We start from the raw sequence: 16896 nt of genomic DNA on the forward strand, positions 1-16896 counted from the left end.
TGAATTTGGTGCTCTGCAATCTCACTGGATGTTGGCCAGGTGGGACCCCAGCGTCCCACATACCTTAGAGAGGTTAAGAAAAAATAGCACAAAGTAACAATATTTATGTGCGAACAATAACGGTTGCCACAAAACACGGGGTGAACACAGCACCATGAAAAAAAACAGTAGGAAACGTACCGACCTAAACAATAAAAAATTACACACAAAGACATGGGTGAAACAGAGGGTTAAATACATGACCAGTAATTGGGAAATGGAAACCAGGTGTGTGGGAAAATGAGACAAAACAAATGGAAAATAAAAAATGGATCGGCAATGGCTAGAAAACTGTCGACGTCGACCACTGAACACCACCTGAACAAGGAGAAGCAACGACTCAATCGCCATGGCTATGAGAGGTAACTGTACCTCACCGTGATTTGATTTAGACCGAGATGGTCAATACACGGCTGCAGACCTCCCTCCGTCTTCTTCACAAAAAATAAACTTGAGGGGGCGGGTGAAGTGGAGGACCGAAATGTACCCCTGACGCAGGGATTCGGAGATATATGTCTACATAGCCACCGTCTCCACTTGTGACAGGGGATACACGTGACTCCTGGGAAGTGCAGCATCTACCAGGAGAGCCAAATCGGCATATTCAGGGGGAATGCGCATGGTGGAGACCTGGTCTGGAATTTCCACCATAACAGCACCAACGGACACCCCTAAACACCTCCACGGGCACTCTCGTAACCACCACGTGAGAGCACTCCATTGCCACAAAACAGTGGAATCATGACAGACTAACCAGGGTAGACCTAGCACCACTGGAAATGCAGGAGAATTAATAAAGAAGAGACTGATTATCTCCTTATGTCCCTCATGCGTCACCATGCCCAGGGGCACGGTGACCTCCCTAATCAACCCAGACCCTAATGGTCGACTGTCTAGGGCATGAACTGGGAAGGGCATATCCCCTGGAACAATGGGGATCCTTAATTTATGGGCAAATGATCTGTCAATGACATTCCCAGCTGCGCCTGAATCGACAAGCACCTTATGCTGGGAATGCAGGGAAAACTCAGGAAAAGTAATGCTTAAAAACATGCAGGCAACAGAGAGCTCTGGGTGGTACTGGGGGATGGAACCGACAGACCCTGATCTGGACGTCCGAGGGTAGCCAGCAGGTGATCCAACCGAAAGGACATGTCCACCAGCTGATCGAAAGTGAGGGTGGTGTCCCTGCAGGCCAACTTCCGGTGGACGTCCTCACGCAAACTGCAATGATAGTGATCGATCAGAGCCCTGTTGTTCCATCCCACACCAGCGGCCAGGGTCCGGAAGTCCAGAGCGAACTGCTGGGCGCTCCTCGTCCCCTGCCTCAGATGTACAAGATGTTCACCCACCGCTCAACCCTCAGGTGGATGGTCAAAGACTGCCCGGAAGCGACGGGTGAAATCTTCAAAGTGGTCCAGCGCCGCATCTCCTTCCTCCCACATGGTGTTGGCCCACTCCAGGGCTCTCCCTGAGAGGCATGAGACGTGAACGGACACCCTCTCTCGGTCCAAATGTGCTAGGTAGAGCTCCAGTTGTAAAAGGATACCCTGACATTGTTTAGCAGTCCCATCATACTCCCTAGGGAAGGCCAAACGAATCCCACTGGTGGGGCTGGTGGAGGTGCTGGAGGACCTCCCTTTCTCTGAAAGCGATCCATAGTCTGTAGGACACAATCCATGGTGACGCCGAGATGATGGCGCATCGCTGCTTGCTCCTGGACGTGCTCCTCAACCCCAATAACAAGGGTACCTGTTCCTGCTGACTCCATGACGATTGGGGTGTGTGATTCTGTCAGGGGGTGGGTGTAGAGCTGGTGCATGAAGTCAGGCACAGGAGAGCAGAGATGAGTGAACAACGCTCTTTACTAAAGAAAAAATAGCACAAAGCAACAATACTTATGTGCAAACAATAACGGTTGCCACAAAACACGGTGAAAACCAGCTGAAAACGTACCGACCTAAACATTCACACACAAAGACATGGGGGAAACAAAGGGTTAAATTCATGACCACTAATTGGGAAATGATAACCAGGTATGTGGGAAAACGAGACAAAACAAATGGAAAATGAAAAATGGATCGGCGATGGCTAGAAGACCGGCGATGTCGACCGCCGAACACCACCCGAACAAGGAGAGGCATCGACTTCGGAGAGGCATCGAAGACGTGACAACCTCCAATTGTCTGTTCTGGACATGGGGACTGTGAAGAGACCTCTGGTGGCATGTATTGTGGGGTATGCATGGGTGCATGAGCTGTGTGCTAGTAGTTTAAACAGACAACTCGGTGCATTCAACATGTCAATATTTTAAAAAACAAAACAAGTAGTGATGAAGTCAATGTCTCCTCTACTTTCAGCCATGAGAGATTGACACGCATAGTATTATTGTTAGCTCTAAGTGTAAATTTAAGGGCCAGCTGTGCTGCCCTGTTCTGAGCCAGTTTCCCAAGTCTCTCTTTGTGGCACCTGACAACACAACTGGCAGTAGTCCAGGTACGACACAACTAGGGCCTGTTGGACCTGCCTGGTTGATATTGTTGTTAAGCAAGCAGAGCAGCCCTTTATTATGGACAGAACTCTCACCATCTTACCTACTGTTGCATCAATATATTTTGACCATAACAGTTTACAATCCAGGGTTACTCCAAGTAGTTTAGTCTCCCCAACTTTCTCAATTTCTACATTATTCATTAGAATATTTAGTTGGGGTTTAGGGTTTAGTGAATGATTTGTTCCAAATACAATACTTTATGTTTTTGAAATATTTAGGACTAACTTATTTACTGCCACCCATTCTGCAACTGACTGCAGCTTTTTGTTAAATGCAGTGAGTTTACTTGCTGTAGTAACTGACGTGTATAGTGTTGTCAACAGCATACATAGACACATGAGGTTTATTCAGAGCCAGTGGCAGGTCATTATTAAATATGTAAGAAAGTAAGGGGCCTAGACAGCTGCCCTTGGGAATGCCTGATTCTTCCGGGATTATGTTGGGGAGTGTCACGTTCTTAGTTCTTTTGTTATGTCTTTGCTTTAGTATGGTCAGGGCGTGAGTCGGGTGGGTTGTCTATGTTCGTTTTTCTATGATTTGATATTTCTGTGTTTGGCCTGGTATGGTTCTCAAACAGAGGCAGCTGTCAATCGTTGTCCCTCATTGAGAACCGTACTTAGGCAGCCTGTTTTCACCCTTGAGTTGTGGGTGATTATTTTCTGTTCAGTGTTTTTTGTATTCACCGTTCAGGACTGTTTCGTTTCGTTATTTGTTTTGTGTTCATGATAATAAATTATCAATATGGACACTTACCACGCTGCGCATTGGTCCTCCTCTTCTTCCACCAATAACGGCCATTACAGGGAGGCTACCATTAAAGACCACCCTCTGTGTTCTGTTCGACAGGTAACTCTCAATCTTCAATATAGCCGGGGGTGTAAAGCCATAACATATACGTTTTTCCAGCAGCATACTATGATTGATAATGTCAAAAGCCACATTGAAGTCTAACAAAACAGCCCCCACAATGTTTTTATGAACAATTTCTCTCAGCAAATCATCCATGATTTGTGTAAGTTCCGTGCATGTTGAATGCCCTTCCCTATAAGCGTGCAGAAAGTATTTTGTTAATTTATTTACTGCAAAATATCATTGTATCTGGTCAAATACAAGTTATTCCAAAAGTTTACCAAGGGTTGGTAACAGGCTGATTAGTCAGCTATTTGAGCTAGTAAATGGTATTTTACTGTGCTTGGGTAGCGGAATGACTTTTGCTTCCCTCCAAGCAGGACGGCACACACTAATTTTCCATCCAAGTTTGGTAGACCCAGGTGGCTTTTCATTGTTGTTAGACAACAACAAAAAATGTCACCTCTTCCACGCTCACTTTACAGATTTTAGTTTTTACAATGCTTGTCTTTCATAATTTGATCAGTTGTACTTGGATGTGTAGGTTCGGGCATTTGTTGCTGGGATGTCATGCCTCAGTTTGCTCCTCTTGCCAATTAAAAAAACATTATCAGTCCTGAACTAAAGTCTTACGTTATTAGTCAACTGCTCGATTCAGTTCTGGGTCCATAGGAGTTTGTAGAGAAGAGATTAAGAGATGCTACAACTGGGAAAGAAACTGGAGTGAGGAGCTCCCCCCCCCCCTCTCTCTTTGCAAGATAGATCTGTCCATGAGAGATTAAGTTTTCAATGCTTCAGACGAGCACCTCTTCTCATGTCAGCTTTTACATGAATAAAAGGCTCTTCTCTATCACTCCCTCCCTCTCACTCTCTAACTCTCATGCACACCCACACAGAGCCTGTCAGATCCACACAAGGCTGGAAGGAGGAGTTGGGAGGGAGGTGAAGCATGACACGCGAAAAAGGAAAAATATGTATTTCGGCACTGCATTAACAGCTCTTTATCACTAATTTTCTCTCTCACTAAATCACTCTCTTTCCATTTACAGTATCTTTACCTCTTATTCTCTCACTTTCTCTCTCTGAAGATGAAGCCCTTTGTAGTTTTGGACACAGTTGAAAGAATACTTCTGTCATTTGATTGAAATGGAGCAATTACCGTCTTTTCTCCAACAGACAATTGATATTTGCTTGATCACCTTTTTCTGAAGCCACGGCAAAGATATGTCATGGTGATTATTGACTGAACCTCCTAGAACTTTCCAGTATGTAACAGGAGTGGTAAAAATGATGCTCCTGAACAGAGCTGTCATTCGCGTGGTGCAGAGGATACAGTTGAAGTCGGAAGTTTACACACACCTTAGCCAAATACATTTAAACTCTGTTTTTCACAATTCCGGATATTTAATCCAAGTAAAAAATCCCTGTTTTAGGTCAGTTAGAATCACCACTTTATTTTAAGAATTTGAAATGTCAGAATAATAGTAGAGAGAATGTTTAATTTCAGCTTTTATTTCTTTCATCACATTCACAGTGGGTCAGAAGTTTACATACACTCAATTAGTATTTGGTAGCATTGCCTTTAAATTGTTTAACTTGGGTCAAACGTTTCGGGTAGCCTTCCACAGGCGTCCCACAATAAGTTGGGTGAATTTTGGCCCATTCCTCCTGACAGAGCTGGTGTAACTGAGTTGGGTTTGTAGGCCTCCATGCTCACACGCTTTTTCAGTTCTGCCAATACATTTTCTTTGAGATTGAGGTCGAGGCTTTGTGATGGCCACTCCAATACCTTGACCTTGTTTAAGCCATTTTTCCATAAATTTGGAAGTATGCTTGGGGTCATTGTCCATTTGGAAGACCCATTTGCAACCAAACTTTAACTTCTTGACTGATGTCTTGAGATGTTGCTTCAATATGTCCACATAATTGTCCACATAATTGTCCTCCCTCATGATGCCATCTATTTTGTGAAGTGCAGCAAAGCACCCCCACATCATGATGCTGCCAACCCCGTGCTTCACGGTTGGGATGGTGTTCTTCATCTTGCAAGCCTCCCCCTTTTTCCTCCAAAAATAACGATCAAATCAAAAAAAAAATTATAAAGCCCTTCTTACATCAGCTGATATCTCAAAGTGCTGTACAGAAACCCAGCCTAAAACCCCAAACAGCAAGAAGCGTGGTGGCTAGGAAAAACTCACTAGAAAGGCCAGAACCTAGAAAGAAACCTAGCTGTTTTGGGTGGAGATTACAACAGAACATGGCCAAGATGTCCAAATGTTCATAGATGACCAGCAGGGTCAAATAATAATAATCACAGTGGATGTCGAGGGTGCAACAGGTCAGCACCTCAGGCGTTAATGTCAGTTGGATTTTCATAGCCGATCGTTCAAAGTATCATTATGGCCAAACAGTTCTATTTTTGTTTCATCAGAAAGTATGCTTTTTGTCCCCACGTGCAGTTGCAAACCATAGTCTGGTTTTTCTATGGCGGTTTTTGAGCAGTGGCTTCTTCCTTGCTGAGCGGCCTTTCAGGTTATGTCGATATAGGACTCATTTTACTGTGCATACAGTATAGACACTTTTGTACCTGTTTCCTGCAGCATCTTCACAATGTCCTTTGCTGTTGTTCTGGGATTAATTTGAACTTTTCGCACCAAAGTACGTTCATCTCTAGGAGACAACACATCTCCTTCCTGTGTGGTATGATGGCTGCGTGGTCCCATGGTGTTTGCACTTACGTACTATGGTTTGTACAGATGAACTTGGTACCTTCAGGTGTTTGGAAATTGCTCCCAAAGATGAACCAGACTTGTGGAGGTCCACAATTTTGGACGTCTTGGCTGATGAGGTCTTGGCTGATTTCTTTCTTTCCCATGATGTCAAGCAAAGAGGCACTGAGTTTGAAGGTCGGCTTTGAAATACATCCACAGGTACACCTCCAATTGGCTCAAATGATGTCAATTAGCCTATCAGAAGCTTCTAAAGCCATGACATATTTTTCTGGAATTGTCCAAGCTGTTTAAAGGCACAGTCAACTTAGTGTATGTAAACTTCTGACTCACTGGAATTGTGATACAGTGAATTATTAGTGAAATAATCTGTCAGTAAACAATTGTTGGAAAAATTACTTGTGTCATGCACAAAGTAGATACCCAACCAACTTGCCAAAACTACACTGCTCAAAAAAATGAAGGGAACACTAAAATAACACATCCTAGATCTGCTTGAATGAAATATTCTTATTAAATACTTTTTTCTTTACATAGTTGAATGTGCTGACAACAAAATCACACAAAATGTATCAATGGAAATCAAATTTATCAACCCATGGAGGTCTGGACTCAAAATTAAAGTTGAAAACCACACTACAGGCTGATCCAACTTTGATGTAATGTCCTTAAAACAAGTCAAAATGAGGCTCAGTAGTGTGTGTGGCCTCCACGTGCCTGTATGAACTCCCTACAACGCCTGGGCATGCTCCTGATGAGGTGGCGGATGGTCTTCTGAGGGATCTCCCCAGACCTGGACTAAAGCATCCACCAACTCCTGGACAGTCTGTGGTGCAAGGTGGCGTTGGTGGATGGAGCGAGACATGATGTCCCAGATGTGCTCAAATGGATTCAGGTCTAGGGAACGGACGGGCCAGTCCATAGCATCAATGCCTTCCTCTTGCATTAACTGCTGACACACTCCAGCCACATGAGGTCCAGCATTGTCTTGCATTAGGAGGAACCCAGGGCCAACCGCACCAGCATATGGTCTCACAAGGGGTCTGAGGATCTCATCTCGGTACCTAATGGCAGTCAGGCTACCTCTGGCGAGCACATGGAGGGCTGTGCGGCCCCCCAAAGAAATGCCACCCCACACCGTGACTGACCCACCGCCAAACCGGTCATGCTGGAGGATGTTGCAGGCAGCAGAACGTTTGCCATGGCATCTCCAGACTCTGTCACGTCTGTCACATGCTCAGTGTAAACCTGCTTTCATCTGTGAAGAGCACAGGGCGCCAGTGGTGAATTTGCCAATCTTGGTGTTCTCTGGCAAATGCCAAACGTCCTGCACGGTGTTGGGCTGTAAGCACAACCCCCACCTGTGGACGTCAGGCCCTCATACCACCCTCATGGAGTCTGTTTCTGACCATTTGAGCAGACACATGTACATTTGTGGCCTGCTGGAGGTCATTTTGCAGGGCTCTGCCAGTGCTCCTCCTGCTCCTCCTTGCACAAAGGCGGAGGTAGCGGTCCTGCTGCTGGGTTGTTGCACTCCTACGGCCTCCTCCACATCTCCTGATATACTGGCCTGTCTCCTGGTAGCGCCTCCATGCTCTGGACACTACGCTGACAGACACAGCAAACCTTCTTGCCACAGCTCGCATTGATGTGCCATCCTGGATGAGCTGCAATACCTGAGCTACTTGTGTGGGTTGTAGACTCCGTCTCATGCTACCACTAGAGTGAAAGCACCGACAGCATTCAAAAGTGACCAAAACATCAGCCAGGAAGCATAGGAACTGAGAAGTGGTCTGTGGTTACCACCTGCAGAACCACTCCTTTATTGGGGGTGTCTTGCTAATTGCCTATAATTTCCACCTGTTGTCTATTCCATTTGCACAACAGCATGTGAAATTTATTGTCAATCAGTGTTGCTTCCTAAGTGGACAGTTTAATTTCTCAGAAGTGTGATTGACTTGAAGTTACATTGTGTTGTTTAAGTGTTCCCTTTATTTTTTTGAGCAGTGTATATTTTGTTAATAGTTTTAAAGACTCAACCTAAGTGTTTGTAAACTTCCGACTTCAACAGTATGTGCTCATCTTCATTATCATTGCACATAATGGATATTATCTTTGATTGACTGTGACTGATAGACAGGCCTATCATTTTTTTTCTAGAAAGCAGAAATGAACACAAGCCAGCGAGCAAAGCGAGAGACCTTCCCTCCCCCTGAATACCCCCACTCCCTAATATGTTGCCAAGGCAGGTCAGAGGAGTGTGTTGATGACTAACCACTCGGTATAGTGAGAGTGTGTTACGTCAACAAAAAAAACACTCTCTCCTGGTCTCCCATGAGGCCTCCTCTCCCTCTCTCTCCACTCATCCTCCATACAGTGGTGATGTAAGTAGTGCACTGCCTGCCTTCCTCAGGCCAGGCCAGGGGCTAGCAGCTACACCAGCTTTACCTTGTCCCTTAGAGGAATCAGCAGCGTCCATTTTAGAGAGAGCTTAACAACACACCACAGTACCTCGTGCACTCTGACTCACTCACTGGCTCTCAAAGAACAGAGAGGGAGACTAGTTAAGTCATTGTCATTTCATGGCTTTAGTTATCTCATGTGGCATTCTGTTTGTTTTGTAATAGGTTCTGAGAAGCTGTTTTAGTTATCTTCTAGATTCCAAGTATTGGATGTTCCACAGGGTTGTGAGGTGGGACTGATTCTATTGGAACTGAATTCGCTACAGTAAACCCATGATCTTGTTTTCCATATAAACCAATTTACTGTAAGGGCCTGTCCCCTTATCACCCACCCTCTATTCCCTACTTACACCTTTGAATGGCTAGCAGAAGAACCCTGTATACCAAATTGATGCCGTGATATTCCATAGATTTATGTAATCAAGAAATTAAACAAGAATGTGATGATTTATTTAGGTTGTTTTTCAACCAAAATACACAAACACAATTTAAAAGGCATGTGATGTTAGCATGCACAAACCATTAAGCCTCTCTCATGGTGCGAGATTTTCAATATTCTCCCTAAATTATTGCCTTTCAATGCCATGTTTCTGGTGTTGGTAGGCAGCGATAGGCATCAGATACCTTGCCCTGTTAATAATAATGTGTTCAGCTGTTTCACTCTCCAGCCAGAGACCCTCTCTTTTCTCCAAACCTGATAAATGATCACTTAACTTAGGTTGGTTGTATTCGTCTTTTGTGTTTGGACTGTACATTAGTTTTTAAAACTATAATGGCATAAACATAATGTGCTTTTGACTGTTTTAATAAAGTCTGAGCCAATGTGTGCGGTTGTGTGTGTGTCTCTGTACAATATTAATGTGTAATTGCTTGTAACAAATTGCTTAAAATGCTTTAATATATCTTCCATAGCCCAGATGTATGCCACTGGGAAATCTGAGCCCTAGAATACTAATTATTCTATCTCTCTATTTCTCTCACGCTCTCTTCGCTTTCTTTTTCCCTCTCCCTCTCTCTCTCTTGCTCTCTCTCTCGCACGCTCCATTTTTCTCTCTCACTCTCTCTCTCACTCTCTCTCCCTCTCTTTCGCTCTCTCTCCCTCTCCCTCTCCCTCTCCCTCTCCTTTCTCTTGCACTCTCTGCTAAAAGAAGACTGGCGTCCACTCTAAGAGTCCCAGTGAGGAGCATGTGGTGAGGGCCATGTCTCTGGAGATGGAGAAGAGTGTCACTAAGTTGATGTACGACTTCCAGAGGAACTCTACTTCTGACGACGACTCAGGCTGCGCGCTGGAGGAATATGCCTGGGTGCCCCCTGGCCTCAGCCCTGAACAGGTACACTACCCACCTCTCTGTTACCCCGTCTTTTGTACCCCCGTTTTCCCATTCTCTTACACCGCTGACTACACCCCTCGTTCTTAGCCCTGAACAGGTACACAACCGAATTCTGACTTTCTGTTACCTCTTTATGCCAACTACCCACTAATCTAGCCATGCACATGCCTCTTCAAGTCTCCTACCACAGTTTTCTGAACCCTGGCTGAAACAAATTGAACTGTATTTGTCACAACAGTCCAATTATTTGTAGCTGGATTCATTGATTGGTAAACGAGCAGCAGAACTGATGATTAATTAATTTTTTATCCCCTCGATCATGCGCTGAGTGCCACGTGTGGTTTGAGGAGAGAAGGATAGAGGAGAAAAAGACAGAAAATGACCAAACTGAAGATGAGCTGGAGGATAATTTGTGGAATACATTGTCTGAAGAACATGAAATATGAAATATGAAAGTAATGGAATTATGATTGTATTTTGTGTTTTGTGGGCGGCAGGTAGCCTAGTGGTTTGAGCATTTGGCCAGTAACCGAAAGGTTGTTGGATCGAAACCCACAAGCTGACAAGGTAAAAATATGTTGATCTGCTCCTGAACAAGGCAGTTAACCCATTGTCCCCCGATAGGCCTTCATTGTAAATAAGAATTTGTTCTTAACTGTCTCGCCTGGTTAAATAAAGGTTAAAAAAAGTGGTCTATAATTCTTTGTTACTTTTATATTTTTTATTTTAAGTTTTTAAATTAAAACCGCATTGTTGGTTAAGTGCTTGTAAGTAAGCATTTCACTGTAACCTGTTGTATTTATGCAGTGTGACAAATAACATTTGATTTGATTTGATTTGACTGAAAATAGTCAGCTTAGATTATTTTTAACTATAACATGTATTCTAAATGTACACCAGTCAGGTTTCAGACCTGGTCATAGCACCATCTATTCTACTTTTTTGGACCTGTCTAAAGCATTCAACACAGTAGATACCTCATTACTTATTCAGAGGCTTTCATCAATTGGTCTGAACCTGTAACGGCTGTCTCTGTCTCCTCTGACGAGGAGGAGTAGTAAAGCTCGGAGGACAAATGTGCAGCGTGGTACGTGTTCATGCTCTTTATTAAACCAAGCAAACACTGAAACAAAACAATAAACGACACGTGAAATAACTAACGGAAACAGTTCCGTGTGGAACACACAGACACAGAAAATAAACACCCACATAACACAAGTGGAAAAGGCTACCTAAGTATGATCCTCAATCAGAGACAACTAACGACACCTGTCTCTGATTGAGAACCATACCAGGCCAAACGCAAACACAACATAGAAAACGGAACATAGACAACCCACCCAACTTACGCCCTGACCATACTAAAACAAAGACATAATAAAAGAACTAAGGTCAGAACGTGACAGTACCCCCCCCCCAAAGGTGCGGACTCCGGCCGCAAAACCTAAACCTGTAGGGGAGGGTCTGGGTGGGTGTCTGTTCGCGGTGGCGGCTCTGGCGCAGGACGTGGACCCCACTCCACCATAGTCCTTCTCCGCCTCTTTACTCGCCTCTGTGGCCTCTTTAATGCGACGACCCTCGCCGCCGACCTCGGACTGGGGACCCAAACCACGGGTCCCGAATGGATGGGAGATTCCGGAAGAATCGGACGGACGAGAGATTCCGGCAGCACCGGACAGGCGGGAGACTCCGGCAGCTCCGGACAGACGGGAGACTCTGGCAGCCCTGGGCAGGAGGAAGAATCTGGCAACACTGGACAGGCGGGGGCACCTATAGGGAGGAGACGGAGACACAGCCTGGTGCGGGGGGCTGCCACCGGAGGGCTGGTGCGTGGAGGTGGCACCGGATAGACCAGACCGTGAAGGCGCACTGGAGCGCTCGAGCACCGAGCCTGCCCAACCTTACCTGGTTGAATGCTCCCCGTAGCCAGGCCAGTGCGGCGAGGTGGAATGGCCCGCACTGGGCTGTGCTGGTGAACCGGGGACACCATGCGTAAGGCTGGTGCCATGTACCCCGGCCCGAGTAGACGCACGGTCCACCTCTCCCCACGGTAAGCACGGGGAGTTGGCTCAGGTCTCCTACCTGACTTAGCCACATTCCCCGTCTGCTCCCCCCCCAAGACATTTTTGGGGCTGTCTCTCAGGCTTCCAGCCGCGCTGCCGTGCTGCTTCCTCATGCCACCGCCTCTCGCCATTCGCTGCCTCCAGCTCTGCCTTGGAGCGGCGATATTCCCCAGCCTGTGCCCAGGGTCCCTTGCCGTCCAAAATCTCCTCCCATGTCCAGGAGTCTTGCGATTTCGGCTGCTGCCGTTACCACGCTGCTTGGTCCTTGGTTGGTGGGTGATTCTGTAACGGCTGTCTTCTTCCTCTTCCTCCTCTCCTCTGACGAGGAGGAGTAGTAAGGATCGGAGGACCAATGTGCAGCGTGGAATGTGTTCATGCTCTTTATTCAACCAAACAAACACTGAAACAAAACAATAAACGACACGTGAAATAACTAAGCGAAACAGTTCCGTGCCAAACCCACAGACACAGAAAATAAACACCCACGAAACACAAGTGGGAAAAGGCTACCGAAGTATGATCCTCAATCAGAGACAACTAACGACACCTGCCTCTGATTGAGAACCATACCAGGCCAAACGCAAACTGAACATAGACAACCCACCCAACTCACGCCCTGACCATACTAAAACAAAGACATAATAAAAGAACTAAGGTCAGAACGTGACAGAACCAGGCAACATATAGATGGTTTGAAAAATAAATTAAGGACAGAACACCTAACAAAGGGTGTTTCACACGGATCGGTTCTTGGTACGGTTCTTTTCACTATTTACATGAAAGGGGAAAGGGGGATACCTAGTCAGTTGTACAACTGAATGCCTTCAACTGAAATGTGTCTTCCACATTCACTCCCTCTGAATCAGAGAGGTGCGGTGGGCTGCCTTATTCGACATCAACGTCTTCAGCGCCCCGGGAACAATGGATTAACTGCCTTGCTAAGGGGCAGAAAAACAGATGTTTACCTTGTCAGCTCGGGGATTCTATCCAGCAACCTTTCAAACAATATTGGTTTACTGTATCTGTAATAATTCAAACTTTCATCTGTTTGCAGATGACACTGTGGTGTATGCTATTGCCCCCACAGCTGACCAGGCTCTGTCAGAGCTTCAATCTGACTTTATTGTAATTGTCTCAAATCCCTTCCTGTTGAACGTGGAACCAGGGAGAGCTTGGTTTGTTGTTTTGGAAAGTTTGTTGTTTTGAAAGTGTATTGGAAAATTTCTTAGTAGCTAGATAACTTTTGAGTTTGGATCATGGGATGCCAAGGCTGGCATCCAAGGCTGGGTCTGAGGAGCTATTTGGTGAAGAATGATAGGCTAGCTAGATACCTATCATGCTAGCATCCCGTGATTGCAGCCCACAACGCGGTTATTCATTGTGGCTGGGACCGCGGATTGTCCGGGATTGTGGCTGTCTAGATCCCTGCTATTTGTTGTTGTTTTCAATCTTCCTTGTGACCTGCCCTGTCTGGAACTGTGAGGAGTACATGGTTTACAGCTACCATGACCAAAGCCGATGGGAGTACCGTTGAGGACAGTGGTGTTTCTCTATCACAGTTTAAGGATATTTTAAACAAACACAAAGAGTTCTATAATCAGAAAATAGCTTCAAGTATTTTGTCCAAATACTGGTGGATTCAACTAATAAAAAAATGGAGGACCTGACCAGAGAGGTCCATGATCTGAAGGACAGTTTGCAGTTCTCCCAGGGTCAGCTCAATGAGTTGAAACAGGAAAACGTCAAGATGACAGCAAACTGTAAGTCATTGAGAGAGGACATCAGTTCTGTGTGTGAATCCATGATAAATAACAATGATGGAGAAATCAGATCTCGACGGACAATCAAGGCGCAACAACAAGGTTGTGGACGGAATTGCAGAATCTCCACATGAGACCTGAACGTAGTTGGAGGACAAAGTGAGGGAAATGATCTCTGAGAAATTGAAGATGGACCACAGGAAGATTGAGGTGGAGAGCGTCCATAGGGCTGGAAAACCCATGCCGATAGTGGTCAAGTTCCTGAGGTTCAAGGAGAAGGTAGCTGTTCTGGAAAGAGCCAAGAACTTGAGAGGAACATATATCTTCCTCAACAAGGACTATCGTGAAGCTGTGCACCAAAAGAGGAAATAACTTATCCCTGCCATGAAAGCTGCCAGAGCATATGGGGACATTACTTACATCCACTATGATAGGCTCATTGTCCACTCTCCCTCCCAGAAGCCTGGAAGGGATGAGAGCCAAACCTATGGGTTCATAGCTTCAACCCCGCAGCATGCACACACATACACCAATTGATTAATGGACTGCTGAATATATATATTTTTCTCTTACTTTTCCATATTATCTCTATCTCTGATAAGCTACCCAAGGAAAGGTCTGGAAATAGCCCATATTAATATACTGTATGTAGCCTTAGAAATAAGGTTCATGAAATTAATAACTTGCTAACATCAGTTAACATTCATATATTACCCTTTATGAGACTCACTTAGACAATAAATGTGATGATACAGCAGTAGCAGTGCAAGGACATAACATCTATAGAAGAGACCGAAGTGCTTATGGGGGAGGTGCTGCTGTGTAAAATAAAAAAAGAAGCTGTTAAGAAGCCTTTTGGACCTATACTTGGCGCTCCAGTACTGCTTGCCTTGCGGTAAAAGAGAGATTAGTCTATGACTAGGGTGAAGGGAGTTTTTTCTCGCACACGCTTTTTCAGTTCTGCCCACACATTTTCTATAGGATTGAGGTCAGGGCTTTGTGATGGCCACCCCAATACCTTGACTTTGTTGTCCTTACGCCATTTTGCCAAAACTTTGGAAGTATGCTTGGGGTCATTGTCCATTTGGAAGACCCATTTGCTGTAAGGGGTGCGTAACTGGTGGCAGCGAAGTCAGACGCAGTAAAGCAGAACTAGATAATAGCCGGAGCAGTTTAATGGCAAAACCAACGGCATCAAAAATAACAACACATGGGTACAAAACCCGTCATGCTCCAGACAACATGTGCACAAGCACTTAAAACAAACAATCATGCACAAAGACATGGGGGAAACAGAGGGCTAAAACACAACACATAGTGAGGGAAATGAAACTAGGTGTGTGGGAAAACAAGACAACACAAATGGAAAATGAAAAATGGATCAGCAATGGCTAGAAGACCGGTGAAGTCGACCGCCGAATATCGCCTGAACAAGGAGGAGGCATCGACTTTGGTAGAAGTCGTGACAAGTATACCATGAGTAAGTATATAATTTGTATCTCCTGAACAAAAATATAAATGCTTTATGCAACAATTTCAAATATTTTACTGATTTACCGTTCATAGGAAATCAGTCTATTAAAGTAAATTCATTAGGCTCTGATCTATGAATTTCACATGACTGGGAATACAGAAATGCATCTATTGTTCACAGATACCTTAAAAAAAAGGTCAGTATCTGGTGTGACCACCATGTGCTTCATGCAGCGCGACGCATCACCTTCACATAGAGTTGATCAGACTGTTGATTGTGGCCTATGAAATATTGTCCTATTCCACTTCAATGGCTGTGCGAAGTTGCTGGATGTTGACTGGAACTGGAACATGCAGTAGTACACGTCGATCCACAGCATCCCAAACATGCTCAATGGGTGAGAATGCAAGCCCATAGACGAACTGGGACATTTACAGCTTGCAGGAATTGTGTACAGATCCTTGCGTCATGGGGCCGTGCAATGTCATACTGAAACATGAGGTGATGGAGGCGGATATATGGCATGACAATGGGACTCAGGATGTCGTCAAGGTATCTCTGTGCATTCAAAATGCAGCTGTGTTTGTTGTCCGAAGCTTATGCCTGCCCATACCATAACCCCACCGCCACCATGGGTAACTCTGTTCACAATGTTGACATTAGTAAGCCGCTTGCCCATACAAAGCCATCCTGCCACGCTGTCTGCCATCTGCCAGGTAAGGTTGAAACCAGGATTCATCCATGTAGGGCACACTTCTCCAGTATGGGGCGGCAGGGTAGCCTAGTGGTTAGAGCGAACCCCCGAGCTGACAAGGTACAAATCTGTCGCTCTGCCCCTGAACAGGCAGTTAACCCACTGTTCCTTGGCCGTCATTGAAAATAAGAATTTGTTCTTAACTGACTTGCCTAGTAAAATTAAGGTAAAAAAATAAATAAATGCCAGTTGCCATCGAAGGTGAGCATTTGCCCACTAAAGTCGTTTAGGACGCCAAACTGCAGTCAGGTCAAGACCCTGGTGAGGATGACGACCATGCAGAGGAGTTTCCCTGAGATGGTTTCTGACAGTTTGTGCAAAAATTATTGGGTTGTGAAAACCCACATTCATCAGCTTTCCAGGTGGCTGGTCTCAGACAATCCCAAAGGTAAAGAAGCTGGATGTGGAGGTCCTGGGCTGGCGTGGTTACACATGGTATGCAGTTTTGAGGCTGGTTGGACGTGGTACCAAATTCTCTGGCAACATCTCTGGTGGACATTCCTGCAATCAGCATGCCAATCTGTGGCATTGTGTTGTGTGACAAAACTGCACATTTTAGAGTGGCCTTTTATTGTCCCCAGCTTCAATTTTGTTGTTTCTCTATGAACTATTGTAATTCTGGGAGTGAAAAACAAAATGAAAATCTAGAACCAGGAATAATAAAACTGAGAAACAGAATTTGGAAAAATATAGATTTTATAGGGGCCCCCCTTACAGTTATTTATGGACCATTATTTCACCAGGTATATTGACAGAAACATAGTACACTACTGTCATGACTGTCCTGATCAGGTCATGTTACAGGAGACCACAACCCTACAGATTATCTCTCAACCCCAACAGAGGAGGAGAGATCTAGGGGTCTGAAAATGTGGGGTTTT

General features: G+C 45.1%; 1 protein-coding gene across 1 annotated transcript in view; it reads left to right on the forward strand.

The window, feature by feature from the left end:
• Positions 1–9796: 9796 nt before the first annotated feature.
• Positions 9797–16896, forward strand: part of LOC135503708 (prickle-like protein 2) — a 29114-nt gene continuing 22014 nt past the window's right edge. The window contains exon 1 of the mRNA XM_064921857.1: positions 9797–9964. Coding sequence (XP_064777929.1) covers positions 9833–9964 — 132 coding nt within the window. The 5' untranslated portion in view covers positions 9797–9832. The remainder of the gene's footprint in view (positions 9965–16896) is intronic.

The sequence above is a fragment of the Oncorhynchus masou genome, chromosome 18 (genome assembly GCF_036934945.1).
Source record: "Oncorhynchus masou masou isolate Uvic2021 chromosome 18, UVic_Omas_1.1, whole genome shotgun sequence".
Lineage (NCBI taxonomy): Eukaryota > Metazoa > Chordata > Actinopteri > Salmoniformes > Salmonidae > Oncorhynchus > Oncorhynchus masou.